The following is a 19,518-nucleotide window of genomic DNA, read 5'->3' as shown; positions in this document are numbered from 1 at the left end:
GAAAATCATATTTCATGCACATGGGAATGAAAAAATAGGTGAGGTAGCAATACTTACATCAAACAAAAACAAACTTTAAAACAAAGATGAAGAAGGACATTACATAATGATGAAGGGATCAATCCAACAAGAGGATATAACACTTGTAAATATTTGAACACTTAAATGTATAAAACAAATATTGATGGATATAAAAAGAAAAATTGACAGTAATATAGTCATAGTAGGGGACTCTTAACAACCCTTTGACATCAATGGGTTCATCTTTCAGACAGAAAATCAACAAACAGTGGCCTTAAGTGGCACATTAAACCAGATAGAATTAATATTTTCAGAGCATTTTACCCCAAAGCATTAGAATATACATTCTTTCAAGTGCACATGGAATATTTTCTGGGATAGACCACATGTTAGGCCACAAAACAAGTCTCAATAAATTTAAGAATATTGAAATCATCTCAAGTATCTTCTCTTACTGCAATGATATAAAACTAAAAATCAATTACAAGAAAACTGATAAACACACAAACAGTGAAATCAAGGAAGAAATCAAGTGCAAATTAAAACACAGTGACCCAAAATCTATGGGACACAGCAAAAGCAGTCCAAAGAGGGAAATTCATAGCAATACAAGGCTACCTCAAGAAACAAGAAGAGTCTCAAATAAACAATCTAACCTTACACCTGAAGAGACTAGAAAAAAAAAACAACAAAACCAAAAATAAGGAGAAAGAAGGCAATAATAAAGATCAGAGCAGAAAATTAAAAAAAAAATAGAGTTTAAAAATACAAAACATTAATGAAACCAAGAGCTGATTTTATTTTTTTAACCCTCACCTGAGGACATGCTTATTGATTTTAGAGAGAGAGGAAGGAAGGGAGAGAGAGAGGGAGAGAAACACCAATATGAGAGAGAAACATCAAGTGGTTGCCTCTTGTACACGCTCTGACTGGGGACAAAACTAGCAACCAAGGCTTGTGCCCTGACCAGGAATCAAACCTACAACCTTCTGATTTGCAGGATGACACTCCAACCAACTGAGCCACACTGACCAGGGCCAATAGCCGGTTCTTTGAAAAGATAAACAAGATTGATATTCCTTTAACTGGACTCCTCAAGAAAAAAGAGAAAGGACCCAAACAAATAAAGTCAGAAATGAAAAATAAGAGCAACCAAAATCACAGCAATACAAATGATTATTTAAAATGCTACAAACAATTATATGCCAGCAAATTAGACAATGTGGAAGAAATGAGTAAATTTCTAGAAACACAATCTTCTAAACATACAATCTTGTAAAACTGAATCAAGAAGAAACAGAAAATCTGAATGGATTATTTTAGAGAAAATCAAATCAGTAATCAAAACAACTTCATACAAAAAATTCCTGGACCAAATAGCACCACAGGTGACTTTTTACCAAGCATTCAAAGAAGAATTAACACCTATCCCTCTCTAACTATCCTAAAATAGTCAAAAGGAGATAAGGCTCCCAAGCTCATTTTATGAGGCTGCCATTATCCTGATTCCAAAGCCAGGAAAAGACATTACAAAAAAAGAAAAGAAAGTTATAGGCCAATATACCTGGTGAACGTAGATGTAAAAATCCTCAACAAAATATTAGCAAACCAGATTCAGCAATATCTTAAAAAGATCATGCACCATGATCAAGTGGGATGTATTCCTGGAACGCAAGTTAGGTCCAAGGTCTGCAAATCACTGAATGTGATACACCACACAAACAAAATGAAGAATAAAAATTATATCAAAACCCAGTCAAATGAGTTTTTTAATGGGTTTCATCTTAAATGGGTTTTAATCACAGATATAAACCCATTTGTGTTAACAATTCTCAACAAAATGGGAACAGAGGGAACACACCTTAACATAATTAAAGCTACATATGATAAACCCGCACTAACATACTCAATGGGAAAAAGCTAAAAGTGTTTTCCTTAAGAAACAAGACAAGGTTATCTACTTTCACCACCTTTATTCAACAGTATTAGAAGTCCTACCTACAGAAATCAGACAAGAAAAAAATAAAATATCAAAATTGGCAATGAAGAAGTAAAACTCATTATTTGCAGATGACATGATACTGCAGAGAACCCTAAAGATTCCATCCAAAAACTACTGGAACTGATAAATGTAAAGTAGCAGGATACAAAATTAATATTCAGAAATCAGTGGCATTTGTATATATGAATACTGTATTATCAGAAAGAAAAATTAAGAAAATCCCATTTACAATTGTATCAGAAAAATACCTAGAAAATATTTACAAAATAGGTAAAAGACCTGTATTTGGAAAATTGTAAGACATTGAAGAAAGAACTTGAAGAAGATACAAATAAATGGAAACATATACCATGCTCATGTGTAGGAAGAATTAACATCATTAAAATGTCCATACTACCCAAAGAAATCTATAGATCCCATGTAATCCCTATCAAAATACCAATGATATTCTCACAGGGTTAGGACAAATAACCCTCAAATTCATGTGGAACTACAAAATACCTTGAATATCCACAGCAATCTTGAGGAAGAAAAACAAAGTTGGAGGTATCACACTACCTGGTATCAAACTATACTACAAGGCCATGGTAATCAAAACAGCATGATATTTGCACAAAAGCAGGCACATAGATTGATGGAACAGAATAGAGAGTCCAGAAATAAATCAATGTCTATATTATCAATTAATATATGATAAAGGAGGCAAGAATCTACAATAGGAAAATGACATTCTATTCAATAAATAGTACTGGGAAAATTGGAACAATACATGCAAAAAAAAATGAAACTACAGTACCTTCTTACACCATGTACAAGAGTAAACCAAAATGGGTTAGAGACTTAAATGTGAGGCTCAAAACCACAAAACTCCCAGAAGAAGACACAGTAAAATCTCTGACATTTCTCTTAGTAATATTTCTCCTGATATACTTCCTCAGACAAGAAAAACAAAAGAAGAAAATAAACAAATGGGACTACATCAAACTAAAAAGTTTTTGTAGAGCAAAGGACCATCAACAAAATGAAAACACAATGTACTAAATGGCAGAAGATAATTGCCAATGACACATCTGATGGAGGGTTAATATCCAAAATTTATAAAGAACTCATACAACTTACCCTGGCTGGTGTGGCTCAGTGTATTGAGCACTGGCCTGTGAACCAAAGGGTTGCCAGTTCAATTCCCAGTCAGGGCACAGGCCTGGGTTATGGGACAGTTCCCCAGTAGGGGGAACTTGAGAGGCAACCACACATTGATGTTTCTCTCCTTCTCTTTCTCCCTCCCTTCCCCTCTCTAAAAATAAATAAATAAAATCTTTTTTTTAAAAGAACTCATATAACTCAACACCAAAAAAAAAGTCCAATTAAAATATGGTCAGAGGACCTGAATAGACACTTTTCCAAAGAGGATATCCAGATGGCCAATAGACATATGAAAAGATGCTCAATGTCACTAATCATAAGAGAAATGCAAATTAAAACCAAAATAAGATATTATCTCACACCTGTCAGAATGACTATCATCAATAAATCAACAAACAACCAGTGTTGGCAAGAATGTGGAAATAAGAGAACTCCCACTGTTGGTGGGATTGTAAATTGGTGCAGCCACTATGGAAAACAGTATGGAGGTTTCTCAAAAAATTAAAAATAAAACTACCCATGACTCAGCAATTGCTCTTCTGGGTATATATCCAAAGAAACCCAAACCACTAATTCAAAAAGATATATGCACACTTATGTTCATTGTAGTGTTATTTACAATAGCCAAGATGTGGAAGCAGCCCTAGTGCCCATCAATAGATGAGTGAATAAACAAGGTGTGGTACATATATCCAATGGAATATTTCTTGGCCATAAAAATTAATAAAACCTTACCATTTGCAACAACATGGATTGACCTAAAGGGTATCATGCTAAGTGAATTAAGTCAAACAAATATCACTGATTTCACTTACATGTGAAATCTAAAGAATAAAATAATGAACAAACAAAACAGAAACAGACTCATAGATACAGAGAACAAACTGAGGGTTGCTAGGTGGGAGGGGTTGGGGGAATGGGTGAAAAAGGTAAAGGGATTAAAAAGTACAAATTGGTAGTTACAAAATAGTCATGGGGATGTAAAGTACAGCATCAGGAATACAGTCAATAATATTGTATTAACTATGTATGGGTGTACTAGAATTATTGGGAAGATCTCTTTGTAAATTATGTAACTGTCTAACCACTATGCTATACACCTGAAACTAATAGGAAATAATATTGAATGTCAACTGTAACCAAAAAATACAATTAAAGTAAATAAAAAACAAACTTACAAGGGACAGCTCCAAGATATATTGTTAATTATAAAGAAATTAATTATAATTTACTTACATATATTTGTACAATTATGAAATATGTTACTCATGTAAATATTAGTGTTTTTAAAAATCTGATAATGTCAAGTATTGGTAAGTGTGTGAGGAAACATGAGCTCTTACTCATTACTGGTTAAAGTATAAACTGGTATCTTTTGGAAAACAATTTTGCAATACTTGGTAGAGTTGAAATTGGGATTACCTTGTAACCCAGCAAAAGGTGATATATATAACTATGTACACATAGCTGTATCAGATGTGCACTGTAGCCTTCTCTGTAGTAGCAAACACAATCAAAACTACTTATCTATCCTACAGTAAAGAAGTGGATTTAAAAAAAACAACAACACTGTGGATTCTTTATACAATGGAATACAACATAGTTAAAAATGAACTCTGTCTTATAATAACTCCTTTGTAGGTAACTCTCTTCTTTCCTCTTGCTGCTTTTAAGATTCTCTCCTTATCTTTAATCTTGGGTAATTTAATTATGATGTGTCTTGGTGTATTCCTCTTTGGTTCCAACTTCTTTGGGACTCTCTGAGCTTCCTGGACTTGTATGTCTATTTCCTTTGCCAGATTGAGGAAGTTTTCCTTCACAATTTTTTCAAATAAGTTTTCAATTTCTTGCTCTTCCTCTTCTTCTTCTGGCACCCCTATGATTTGGATGTTGGAATCTTTAAAGTTATCCCAGAGGTTCCTAAGCCTCTCAAAAGGAACCTTGTAGCCCAAAAAGAAGGGGCTGGAAAGAAGTATTCCAAGTCGTGAAAGGCGAGGACCTACATCTAAAATGACTCTATCCAGCAAAGCTTTCATTTAGAATGGAAGGGCTGATAAAGTGCTTCCCAGATAAGGTCAAGTTAAAGTTCAGCATCACCAAACTCTTATTATGTGAAATGTTAAAGGGACTTATCTAATAAAAAGAAGATCAAAACTATGAACAGTAAAATGACAACAAACTTATAACTATCAGCAACTAAACCTAAAAAAACAACAAAAACAAACTAATCAAACAACTGGAACAAGAACAGAATCACAGACATATGACCACATCTCGAGGTTTATCAGTATGGAGTGGGGAGCGGGAAAATGGGTGAAAAGGTACAGGGAATAAGAAGCATAATTGGTAGGCACCAAATAGACAGGGGGAGTTTAAGAGCTATATAGGAAATGGAGAAACCAAAGAACTTATATGTACATCCCATGGACATGAACTAAGTAGGGGAATGCTGGAGAGAATGGGGATACTGGGTAGAGGGGGATAAAGGGGAGAAAAAAATGGGACAACTATAATATCAAATCAATAAAATATACCTAAAAATGAATTCCATCTACATTTATCAACAAGGATAAATATTAAAATGTTGAATAGGTAAAAACAAGTTGAAAAATTATACATGCTGTATAATATTTTTATTCAGAATTTTTAAACCCACAAAACATCATTTTATAGCCTATAGAGATACATATCCTATGTAGGAAAGGCACAAAAACATTAATGAGAATGACACGCACCAACTTCAGGACAGTGGTGCCCCTGGAAAGAGGGAGCAGAAAAGGATTAGCTGCACATTTTATTCATATGAAAGAGAGGGGTCTAGAGCAAATATGGCAAAATGTTGACATCTGATTATCTTAATGGTGGTACATGGGTCGTATTTTTATGTACTTTTTAAATGCTTAAAATTAATCACAATGAAAAAAAAATGAATGAAAAAGAGAGAACTCTTTAAAAAGTGCGTTTCTCCATAGAACAGAGCCTGTATCACAGGAATTGGGTAATAGGAAGTGAGGAATAATAGGTTAAGGCATTAAAGAAGGAGATAACTCTGAATAAATATGGGCAGAAAATTTGAATTATGAGCAAAATATAATAAGGGCAGTAGCTGGCCTATTTTGTGAGAAGGGAAATAAATAACAAGAGTAGCGAATGAGATTTTGAGTGGCATATCTGATGGGGGCCATCAATGTCTGCCATTTGTTATGGTGCAATGTGAGAGCAAATCAGAAGGAAGAGCTTTACTTGTTGATGTGGGATACCCTCTCACCCCATCTCCTCTTCTCCATGTGATGGAAAGAGGAAACTGTTCCAGATGTTAGCTTATCAGCATTCTTGGCACTATTCCTCTCTCCTTTACAACCATACATTTGTCTCTTTGGCTGGAATCCAAGTCCTTTGGCTGTATTTGTTCATGGTGTTGGCCTTAAATTGGGATTTGAGTGATAGAAAAATTGGATGAGGCTCACGTCTGCTGCAAGAGATGATTAAGGGTAACAAAATAGCTGCGTTATAAACATTCATTACCCCCAACCACCTATTATCCAGGCATACTTTTACTTTCTGTGATTACCACTTATATCTTCATCTTTTCAAAGCTTCAAAGCTTCACTAATATGATTTTAATTGACCTCATAACAATACCATGAAATGGGCAAAGCTGATATAATTCTCATTTAACAGTTGGGGAAACACCCTCAAAGAGATTAAATGGGTTAGCCAAGGTTACAAGGGGAAACTCTTCATTTTTTCCCTGTCTTCTGGACTTAGGACACTGAAACCCTGTAAAACTCACCTCCTCCCATTCCTATATCCAATGAAGCACTAATTCCTGTAGATCGTTTCTACAAAGTGTCCATTTCCATTTCTCTTCTCCGCTTCCTTCCCCACCCTCCAGGTTTGGGTCCTCATCTTCCCCTGCCTGGATTACATCTGCTGAGCTGGCCTTCCAGACACCACGTTTTCCTCATTTTTCTTCATTCTGCATTCTCCTTCTAGACTAAACTTCCTTAAACATTGCCTTCACATGTCATTTCCCTGCTCAAAAATCTTTGTGACCCCCTCTTTCCTTCTACATGGAATGGGAACTCCTCAGCCAGGATTTCAGAGCTCTCCTTAGTATGAACTCACCTTTTCAACTACTCAAAACCAGTACTTTAAAAGTAAACATGGCTACCAAACATATGAAAGAATGTGCAAAGAAATACACATTAAAATGACTGTGATCTTCATCTATCAAATCAGCAAAGTTTTGTTTTATATTTTAGGTGATACTGCTCAGTACTGGCAGGAGAGTGATAAAATAGTCTCTTATCCTCTGCTATTGAAGTGTTAATTGGTATGATCTTTTTGGAAGGCATTTTGGTTATATGAATTAAGAGTTTTTGACCTAATCTGTTTCTGAAAATCTATGCTAAGGAAATAATCTGAAATACACAAAAACCTTTATGCCTAAAGACATTAACTGCATTATTATTTATATTTATGAGCAATTAGATATATAACCTAATGCCACTGATAGACTACACACACCTAATGAATGATTATACTAAAAGTACATAAGAGCATGGGGGAATACTTATGCTTGATATTGGGGAAGGGGGAATTAGTATTTTATAATTAGAAGTCTTACATTTCAGTGCTGAATTTGTTTACTTTCTTTCCCAGCACAATATTTCACACCTTTTTCTCTCTCTTCACAACTCCAAAATTTCCTCCTCTTCCTGAATTTAAAAAGATGAGTACCACTTATTTATTAAAAATATATATCACCAAATTATCCAGTTTACCTCTCCCATTATACTCTTCCATCCTTCCTGTTAAAATGAATTAACTATCTCTACTCCTACCTAAGGCCAATTTGGCCACAGAATTCCATTCCCTTTCACTTCAGAAATTTTACTCCTGGCATTCACATTCATTCATATTTATATTCTCTCTCTCTCTCTCTCTCTCTCTCTCTCTCTCTCTCTCTCTCACACACACACACACACACACACACACATACACATTTTTCCTATTAGCACAAGAGCATGATATAAAATTTCACATTTCAAAAAAGAATTCATTCTTTGTGCTCATGTTGTTCTCCAGCTACCTCTTTGAAAGTAATCTCTAGTTCATTATCTCCTATTCTCTAAGTTACATTAATCATGCTTTTCATCCCAAACTTCACTGGAATGGATCATTGTCAAATCCAGTGGCCAGCTGTCTCCCTTCGCCATAGTCTCGCAGCAGTATTGCATGGACTGACTACTCTGTCCTTGTGAACTCTTTCCTCGGCTTCTGAGCATCCCGCTCTTCTGTTTTCTTGCCAGCTCAGAGCCTACTCCTTTTTGGCCTCTGTTGCTGTTTCCTCTTCCTCTAAGTTCTTACTGCTCAGCCTTCATATCTGCTCTCTTCTCTATTTGGACTCGTGTCTGATGAGGTTTATTTCTGTCCCCAGGGCTTGATGCACCTTCTGTACGTTGATTCCGTGTAGCTGTCTCTACTCCCAATATCCTGCCTGATCTCTCAGCAAAACCTCATTCTGGATGTGTAATAGGCACACCAGTCTTACCATGTGTGAAACAGAACTCTTGATTTTCCTCCCTTGAACCTGTTCCCCCACAGGAAAGGTACTATTCCTTCCACTATTCTCTTCCAGGTATTCAAATCATTCACTTCCATCACTCCTTTTCATGTATCATATACTAACCCATAAGCAAGCTGATTGGTTCTGCCTTTGCAAATATCCCCAAAGCCAACATTTCTTACAACTTCCAACACAGTCACTCCAGGAAAAAGCCACATATCTTTCATGGACACTTTCAGTAGCTAGCCAACTGCTCTCACTGTTTCCACCCTGGTCCCCCTACAGCATTATAACCCTCCACTGGCTTCTTCTGTGCTTAGGAAAAACCCAAAATGTTTACCATGGCCTGTGGGTACTGCCTTGCTCTCATCTCTCCTGGTGCTCACTCTACCCTAGTCGCAATGGTCTTTTCACTATTCCTTAAACTCATTCTTGCCCCAGGGACTTCATGTCTAAAATGCTCTTTTCCAGATCTTCAAATGGCTCATTCTTTCCCAACTTTCTAGTATCTGCTCAAACGTCATTTCCTCAGAGAGCCTTCCCAAAACACCCTATATAAGCTTCCTAACCCTCCTTCACCCACAATCTCCTTAATCAGGCTTATTTTCTTCTCAGACTTTTTAGCTGCTTGATATTGCATTATTTATTTATAGTTCTCTAAAACTATAACTTAAGCCCTTTGTAGGCAAATATTTATTTGCCTTGCTTATTATTATATCACCAGCCTCTAGAATACTGTCCAGTAATGGTAGGAACTCAAAAATATTTATTATGTGAACAAACAAACAGTTTACAAAAAAGTCCACTTAAAAGACTAAAGAAAAAATATCAGAGATAAGAGTATAGGTTTTTTCTTTCACATATTCTTTATGCTTTCTAAGATTTCTCAAATTTTCTATATTGAATATATTATAATCAGAGAGACTACAAACTATTTAAACTAACAAAATATACCCTGCAGTCCGGTCAGGCCCATTTTGTCACTGTGCCAGCACAAGCACTCGCTGCATACTCATTTCAGCATCACACCTTCTCTGCAGCCTCCCTTTCTCCCTTCACCTCTGCTAACCCTTCAAATCTCAGTTCAAGGCCCGCCTCCTCCATTTCTCTCTCCATGCTGCCTTCCCTGAGTATTCCTAGTCCTACCGATCTCACCCCCCACCCCCACCCTAGGTGTTTAATTGTGTATGCTGTGCTACATTTATTCATTCTCATTCATTAACCATTTTTTGTTTGTTGGTATAGCTGTGTGTCAGATGTGTGTGTGTGTGTGTGTGTGTGTGTGTGTGTGTGTGTGTGTTTGGTATGAGTTAATTTTCCTTTCTCAGCAGGTGTTGTCTTAGCCTGGCTCTCTCTCTTCCCTTCCCCCACCTCCAGTCTCTACCATGGGCTAATGGCAGAGTAAGCACTCAATAAATACATGGTGATAGCACTTGGCATTGAAGCTACTGGGTCTCAAGCCAGGATCTGAAGATTCCTGATGCTCCTGTCATGACACCCTGCTCCGTAGTGATACTTAAGCTTATATTTACTTACTATATGCTGTACACTTGCCTTCATTTTCCCGTTTATCGAGTAGGAACCACTTTCATATTCATCTTAAGACTGAGGTAACTGAAACCTAGAAAGGTTAAGTAACTTGCTGAAAGTGACAAAGCTTGAAGCAGTAAGGTCTAGATTAAATATAGCCCAAGATCTCTACCCCTGTGACAAACGAAGCCTGATTTCCTTCAACCCAAGTGCCACAAATGCGTGTTCAGTCCAGCTGTATGCTCTTGGTCAAGATGCAAATGCTCTTGCATTTGCTTAACTCACCAAACCTCAGTTTCCACGTTCATAAAATGGAGACCACACCTCACAGATGGTTCTAAACCCAAGATAGTGTCTCGCATAATGCCCAGAATGCGGCAGACCCTGAGCGAATGGTAGTTATCATTATTAGGCATGCTGCCTCCTTGATATTTGCTCTTCGAATGAGATTTGCCCATCTCATTTCTTTCGTACAGCGAAAGGCCTTGGTCAGACGCATCCCCAAAGCTGGGGGTCAGAGTGCTGCTGGGTGGTGAAGGTGCTATTAAAGAGCCTGGATCAGAGAAAACAAATAAGCAGTCCGGCCCCAGGTTAGCCCAAGCTCGGATTTCCTTGTCTGAATGCATAGTGATAGGAACGGGTTGTGTTACAAAAGGAGCTGTTTATGTTTGTCATCCAGGCCCACTAATCCAAACATCTCTCACTCCTTAGGAATTATTTTAGGACCAGGAAGCAGCACGCTGTTTATTGAAAGAGTCACAGAAGAGGATGAAGGCTTCTATCACTGCAAAGCCACCAACCGGAGGGGGTCCGTGGAAAGTTCAGCATACCTCACTGTTCAAGGTAAACAGCTGCTTTAGAGAGCAACCAGAAACTGTTCAGACATCTATTTCCCTGTTTGTTTAACTTTTCACCTCCCAGTCTCCTGTTGCCCCTCCCATCTGTGCCTTTCCCTGACCTCCTGCCCTTCCCCCTATCCCTCTGGGAAGAGCTTGTCTGGCTCCACTTGGCAAGACAGAAGGTGAGGACATGGGCTGGCTGCCCTAGAGAGCCATCAGAACAGAGTCTTCGTGAGGGGAGCAGCTCCCAGAAGAAAACCAGCTGCTGCCAGTGTGATGACATTGACCCACAGAGGATGACTGAGTGGCCACACCTGTGAGAAGGAGATCCAAAAAGGAAGATGGGTGTAGATGGGAACAGAAACACGACACACTGGAAATTGTTCATTTTTTTCCCATTTCTAATTTCCGTGAGTTAGACATATCTTCCAAATTTTTCACAAGGCGGTTTTTAACATGAAGTAGGCAGCAAAATATTATCAGAGAGAAGCAACACAATAAACAGACCACCTTTAAGAGAAGCAACACAATAAACAGACCACTTTTAAGACCACCTGGAAAATATTCCAAGCGCTTCTTCTTTATGGTCTTCAGATAGTTTGTTGAGCAGCAAAATCCAAAGAGGCCTCATCCCACCCGGAGCTGTGGCCATGTGGCTTCCATTTAGAAAATAGTTTAGACCTCAGTTTCAATTCTCCAGTGCCAAGAATCACCCAAAACATAACAGTTAGTGCATCATAAAATATTAAATTGGCAGTGATTAGATGTAAATATCTATAGTACACTGAGGTTTTACACGAAAAGAGAGAATTTGCTCAGTAGCCTATCTCCAAATGCTCCCCAGACTTCAGAACATGTAGGGAGAAGGCAATATACACCTGTTCCTCTGCCCTAGAAATTTTCAGTACTTAGAGATTGTAACTCTGAGAATTCAGGCTCCTTTAAAAGAGAACAGCATCCCCACACTTTTACAAGGAAATTATTTTAGAGGGTCTCCTAACAAATCTGAAAGTACTCTCCCACAAACTTAGGCTTTCAGAGGAAGCCGAGGCAGCATTCCCACATACTTCTAGTGATGGTCCTATTTGTCTCCCAGATAACCCTTGTTTTAAAGTATTGTTTCAAGTTTTCTGCTTATACAGGGAGAAAATGATTTATTAGGTGTGAATCTCTCATTAATGCTTCATTCCTCAAAGGACTGTTAAGTTATCTCTTAACAAGAACCCCAGATGTGACTCTCAGAGAGGAGCTGCACTGGGGCACAGAGGGACCTGCATCTGAGCAAGGGGTAGCAAGGAAGACTCCTAATGCTCAGTACAGAAGTCATTTTCCCCCATATCCTCACAGCAACCCTGCAAGATATTTGGAGCAGTTCTAATAAACCCAGAGAGGAATGAAATGGTTAGCTTAATCCTATAGCCAGGAATGGCAAGTGGGCGCTGACTCACTCCAACCCACCACATAGCTGCTCTCCCTTCCCAGGTGTCTGTACCCACTTCTGCCTGAATGTGGGTCAAAAATGGCCGTGAACACAGCCTGTGAAGTCTTTTGTCCAGGCTCCTCCCTGTTTCATTGACTTGTTCCTTACCCTCCAGGATGGTTTAGGTGCATTCTACCTGGTAATGTCCTCCAAGATGAACAGCTGAGTCAGATGTTTTCTCCTCATTTTTTCTCTGCTCTCCCACACCATGGTTCCTAGGTCTTTAGTCAGACTCATTTTATTCTGCATTCTGTTATTATTTAATTATCTATATGCTTTTCTTCCCTACTCAATAGTGAACTGTGTCTGACATATCGTTGTATCCCATACCCATACCCAGCACTTAGCAAGAGACTAATATTTATTTAGTCCAAAGAAGTATTATAGTATTATCTTCAGGCTACAGATAGGAAGAAAGAGACTTGAAGGGGTTAAGTTACTTGACCAAAGCTGCACAAAGAATAGGTAGTGAGGCTAAGACCTGAGCTCACGTCTTTGGAAACTGTCCATTTCCATCCTCCCTCCATTCTTCTCATTCCTGAGGTGTCTTGGGAGTTGTCTGCAAGGCCTTAGCATAAAACTGAGTTTTTAGACTCAGTTATCCTCTTATTTGGCTTTCTCTCTACCTGCTTTTAGATTTCCTACACTGATTCTTTTTCCCACTAATGTTATGCTTTCCTGAAAAGTCAGACAGGAATACTGCTGTCACTGGTAAGTTCTGACAGTTTCTATCAGCCTATATCATTTTCTGTTGAGGAAAGGGGAAATAACCGTTACTTGAATTGCCCATATCAGCTGCCATTGCAGATGTTCTGACCCCCTATCATCTCTCGACATCATATCTTAGCCTCCCAAGCAGCCTATCTACTCCTCTTACCCTCCAACGCGCTCCCAAATCTACAGCGATCTTTTTGAATGAGTAACCTAGGACATGTTACTTCCCTGCTTCAAAAGTTGCAGAGGTTCCCAAACACCTGTTCCCTTCACCAGGCACACAGGTCCTCCATGGTCTGCTCTCCATCCTCACCCCACATCCCTCCCACGCCCAGCACTGCAGCTGGCCTGCACTGCTTGTGATTCAGCGTGCACACTGTGCTCCTTCTAGTCTTCTGCCTTTACATTTTTCTTTTGCCTGAAGAGGCTTCCTTCCCATCTTCCCCCTGCCCCAGACAATCCCACTCATCTGTTAAAATTCACTTTCTCTACACCTGACTACCTGTCACACCATCACAGGCCCTTCCATGCTCCCATGGCACTTGACATGCACCTTTAATGCAATGCTTATCATTGCCTATTATTCACTTGGCTATCCCAGAGCAGTTGATAAGTGTTTGTTGGATTTATCTATTTAGAAAACCACCACTGAATATCTGAAAAACAATATATTGTTTAGGGCAATAGAGATAAGCCAAATTCAGTTTGTTGTTAACTCAACACATTCATTTGCCCAGGATTATGCAGGCTGTGGAAGTGTAAGCCATGACCAACTTCAAAGGGCTTTGAGGACCTAGTTGGAAGGAGAGTAAGGTGCATGTGAAACAATTAGAACCAGTTAAATAAACACTCTGATTGCTTCTTAAAGGTAAAGTAGAAATACTAGTTTGTATAAAACAAGACGTAATGCCGCTAATAGGGGCTCAAGATGTTCATAGGGGCAAGAAAGGACACGGTGACTTGACCTCTGAGGAGGCCTTGTAGGATATTGGATTGGCAAGGTGAATGAGTCAGGAGAAAAGCAGCAAGTTATGAAGCGACTTTGGACTTTCTACATTGATATCTTCTTTGGTAATTACAGAGTCTAAATAATTCTATACATTTCCTATTGTCCAGTCCATTGAACTTCATGAGGAATCTGTGGTTTTGATCCATGACCTCTTTTCCCTCATGCGGCATTAACTTCTGCCATCACTCAGAGAAATGGTGGAGTTTGCAGCACAGCCACGGATGCTCCATACAACCTTGCTTTTACTGGCCGCTGCCCAGCTGCCGTGCTTTTCAGTTCTTGTATCTGCTTTTCATAGTGTTTCTGCCTTCTCACTTGCTCCCTTTTGTACTTTTTTAGAGTGATGACTGTATCCAAACTCTCTGTTCAACTGTTGTGGTTAGCTGAGAAAACAGATGACGTGCTCTGCAGTCATCACACCTGAGACATTACATCCATCTGTAACAGAAGCATAAATTAGTGGTACCATAGTCCTAATACGGTAATGATAAAACAGTACAAGGAAATGAGATTGTTTACTCTAAAAATGAGACAACTTAGGCTGATTGTTTTCTTCAAATATTTAAAGGCTTTCAGATCAAGGAGACATTTAACTCATTCTTTGACACAGAGAAGGAGAGAACCAAGGTAGGAGATGGTGGTGAGGTTTCAAGGAGGCAGGTTTCAGCTCCATTTAAGGATAACTATCATTTTCAGTAGGAAAACTTTTTGAAAGTTGATATTATATGACTCCTATGAGTTATATGCCATCTTAAATTAAAATACTTTGGGTTCACTGAATAAAAATTTGATCTTTGAATGCTGTTCAGAACAATAGAATGCAGTACCTGCTTACTAATTTTATCTCTGAAATTAGATTCCTGCCCTAGAGTCTAAAGCACTATTCTCCTCACTCCAGTGGCTGTGAAACGTTCCCTGGCTTTAGCCTGATTTTCTAATATATGCAAATTGTCCCTTCCCACTGACCTATCTTGTCAGGTTGAGTTTAGGAAATGAAACCAGGCGAGTAAGTTGTGTCTGTGGTTATGTTTAACAGATTTAAAGAGGTTCATGAATTAGCCAGGAAGGAAACTGTCTGCTCTTTTTATTTCCTTTGAAACACGATTCTTATACTCAGAGATAAAACAATGTGTTATTTTTGTATCTGAAAAGGATGAGTGGACTGTGGAGTCAAAGGAGCTTCTTTAAATAATCATGACTCTTGTTTGGCTTGGACCGCACACCCGTGCAGGAGCGAGCGAGTGCACGTGGACCTCTCGCAGGGGAAGTTCTAATATTAAAAACAACAACAACAAAACTGTTACTAACCAAAATAATTCCTGAACTTAACACAGCCTTCAATAGCCGGTGGAGTTCAATGGACTGTTGCGATGAGAGTGTGATGCATTTGCATTCAAGGACGTAAGATAAAACTCTATTTTATAATTATTATGGGAAGTAATAGTTACAATATGTATAGATACATTCCTGTAACAGATTTAGACCTTGCTATTGCAATGCTATTTCAATAGTGTTTATAATTACACAGGAGAAAACAACATGAAGAAGAACTACCTTTTTAAACATTTTTTAGGATGACTGATGGATACAAAAGGGTGATGGCCTCAGGGCCCAGCAGGTCTCCCTGCTTGAAATGGCATTAAAGGTGTGATTTATAAATTGTGTGCCACAGTGACTGCACATCAACACATTTCAGAAAAGGACTCATACAGCAGAAAGTACACACTATGTCCTTTCATAAAATTCCAAGAGTAAAGAACAGGAACAGATCAAAACAAAACTCCTTTATCTCACCCTGACCAGCTTTCAGTCGTCGTTTCTCCCCCAATTCCTGGCTGTCCTCCGCGTTAGCCCCTTTCTTCATGAATCATGTCCCCACATTCACCCCACAGCTCTCCGACACTAGGAAGGATGTGATGAACTAATCCAGGCGATGATGTTGGTGATTGATATTACTCCTCTCATGGGTGTTGGCAATGCAAAAGGGTTTCCCAAGGAGAGGATAGTGCTCACAACAGAGAGCCGAATTGGCTGCCCACTATTTTGCACAGGAGGGCCAGGGGACAGGACTTCTGCCTTTGGGCACAAATCCACAATGACATAAAGCTGGACTTGAACATGAATTCAAAAAATGGTGATGGAATTCATTCAGTCATGTTTATGGAACATGTAGTGCACTTTTTAAAGCACATAACATGCATTAACCTCTTTAACTTTTGCAGAAATCCAATGAGGATTTTTTTTTCCATTTACAAGTGAGAATCTGAGGCTCAGAGGGGTTTAGAACTTTGTCCCAAGTTCCTAAGCTAGGGTGTGGCAGAGCTGAGAACTGGATCCATGTTTAACCATTCTGCACTATCGCCTCTCAGCTCTAAGGCAGGAGAGCCATGAGGGGAAGAGGACCCACTCTAAAGTGAGGTGTGTCACTGCTCATGAGCTGTGTAACACTGGGCCAGTTACTTACCATATTTTTCAGACCATAAGATGCACCTAGGTTTTAGAGGAGGAAAATAGGAAATAAATTTTTGAAGCAAAAAATGTGGTAAAATATTTAATAACATAAATAACATAATATTTCACCAATGTAAATGTAAACAGAACTCAACAGCAGCATTAACAATCATTATTCCTCCCAAATTTGGGGGGAGAGAAAAAAGTGCATGTTATAGTCTGAAAAATATGGTACCTTCCTGGTGCTTCAGTATGCTCACCTACAAAATGTATGTTGATAACGGTACTCCAACTTACAGGGTTGTGGTAAGGATGAGCACATTTAAAACACTGTCTAGCACATAATAGAAGCTTTTGAAATATTAATTAACATCATTATTTTGTAATGATACACCAAATCCTATTTCAACAAAACCTTTATACTATGGCTTTCCCAGACTTAACCAGTAAGTCACCAAAATGGTGTTCCAAACCGCAAAATTTCTATTTGACCTAAGGATTTAATTTGCCACAATAAAAGCGTGATATAGAACTGATGGCACATAAGAGAAATTTTAAATATCTTTACCTAAAATTACTCTTGAGCCCTGGCTGGTGTGATTCAGTCCACTGAGCACTGGCCTGCAAACCAAAGGGTCAATGGTTAAATTCCCAGTCAGGGCACATGCCTGGGTTGCAGACCAGGTCTCCAGTAGGGGGTGTGTGATAAACGACCACATATTGATGTTTCTCTTTCTCTCTTAACTCCCTCTCTTCTGCTCTAAAATAAATAAAATCTTTAAAAAATATATAAATAAATAAAATTACTCTTGAAAATGTACTTCAAATTTAATCTTAATACAGTATCTCCATACATCATTCTCCTTAATAGGGATTCCAAATTGGTGTACATAGATTCCTATAAAGCTTCAAAAATAGTATGAAGGCCAATTTTAATATTCCAATAAGCCTTAGAAAAATTACGCCAATGTAGAACCACACATCATATGGGCCTGACATTCCTGAGAGCCTAAGTGAACTCCCAGTCACTGCTAAATCCCACCCACACTTCTGCTGGCCTCCTTTCCCCTGCCACGTGCAGCTGGGCTGTTTCACGCACTGAACTCATCAGCTGTCACCAGCAAGTTGAAGCTGGCTCTAGTCAGGCTAGTGTGTGGATGCTTGACCTCTGAGCAAACATCCAAAAGCTGTATAGGAAGAGATGTTGCTGATTTTAGTCAGTCTACCCAGCCTAAGGTCATCCTGATGGTTACTTTCCAAATAAAGACAGAGATTGAGCTATCAAATGAGAATGAGCATATATACTACATTACATCTTATACAATTCTTATAGTATTCAGTGAGCAGGAATACATTAAATAGATATTTTCCTTTTAATAAATGTTCTTGAAGATGTTTTTAATGAGCTGGTTCTTTAAATGTGTAAGTGCACACAAACATATACGGAATTTTGTCTGAGTAAGGACTATGGAATTACTTTGGGGTCAACTTCCTGCCCCGTGGAATACAGCAGGAATGTTCCCACAATGGGAGGGAGCCTCTCTCAGGGCACTCCACGCAGGAGGTGTCCACAGAGGTTTATGCAGACAGGCCAAGACTTGAGATGCTATCAGCATCTCCAAAGGCCAAAGGCCATTGTGCCCTCAGCAGGCCTCAATCAGATTCCACAAAACTTCCTTGCATCACAAGCAAAGAAGTGTGTGTGCATTTCTCTGCATGTGTGTGCGTGTGTGTACAACAGCAGCAGACCTGCCCCTGTTGGGGCTAAAATTCAAACTTATATTAACCTGAGCTTAGCATATCCCCATGGAAAGGATGCATACTGAAAAAAAGGTGGTCATACTTTGAAAGTTCTTCAAGGAGGCTGTTCTCAATCAATCTCACGAGGTTCAGGAAAACAACCCTAAGCTGACTAAGCAGCAAATGGAGCCAAATTCATGTATTCACTTAACCAGTATTTGAAGGATGCCTCCCGCATGCCAGGAACTCAATTCTTAATACTGAGAGGTAGCAGTGAACTAAAGGACCACGCTCCTATAGTCTGCTTCTGCTGCTTCACCCTGAACCCGTAACATAGTCATCAGTTCAGGTATGAGCACCAGACTGAGCTCCAGACCATGCCCTTTCATTCACCACTGTACACCAGCACCCAGAACAGAACCTGGACTATAGGCCGCTTTCCTATATTTACTGGATTAACACACATGAAATAGGAATTTGACCCTGAATGCTTTGAAAGCTTCATGAAACTCTTTGGAGACAAAGCAAAACATTCTATATCCACTAGTTCACCCAATCAGATGAGTGGGGATATAAAGATGAATAAGATGTGGCCTCAGCCTCTGAGAAGCTTACAGCCTGGTAGAGAAACAGCAAAGGCCAAAGAATAGTGGCACAGGAGGGCTGGCATATTTTAAAAACTACAAGTATTTTGGTGTGACTGGAGCAAGTGAAGATAGCAGGAGATGAAGCTGGAGTGATAGAATAGGTTGGGCATAGAGGATTGAAAGATTTTTTTTATCCTGACAGTGACGGGGGGCGGGGTTGGCAACGATGGAATTTAGATAGAGGAGTAGTAGGATTAAATTTGTGATTCGAGAAGACAGCCCTGGCTACAGAGTGGAGGAGAGACTGGGGGAGTCGAGGTCGTTAAGAAGCTAATGCAGGTGTCCAGGTGAGAGCTGATGAGGCCTTGATTCAGGCAGTGATTGTGAGCAAGAACAGGTGGCGATAACTTCATGATCTGAAACTTGTGAT

General features: G+C 39.0%; 1 protein-coding gene across 2 annotated transcripts in view; it reads left to right on the top strand.

The window, feature by feature from the left end:
* The window catches only part of FLT1 (fms related receptor tyrosine kinase 1), a 188,294-nt gene that overhangs the window by 123,969 nt on the left and 44,807 nt on the right, over positions 1 to 19,518 (top strand). For both annotated transcript variants that reach the window (XM_036018359.1, XM_036018360.1), the window contains exon 16: positions 10,980 to 11,111. In XM_036018359.1, the coding sequence (XP_035874252.1) occupies positions 10,980 to 11,111 (132 nt within the window). The remainder of the gene's footprint in view (positions 1 to 10,979; positions 11,112 to 19,518) is intronic.

The sequence above is a fragment of the Phyllostomus discolor genome, chromosome 2 (assembly GCF_004126475.2).
Source record: "Phyllostomus discolor isolate MPI-MPIP mPhyDis1 chromosome 2, mPhyDis1.pri.v3, whole genome shotgun sequence".
In the NCBI taxonomy this organism is placed as follows: domain Eukaryota; kingdom Metazoa; phylum Chordata; class Mammalia; order Chiroptera; family Phyllostomidae; genus Phyllostomus; species Phyllostomus discolor.
The sequence above is the reverse complement of the archived record's forward strand: the minus strand, read 5'-3'. Positions and strand labels throughout refer to the sequence as shown.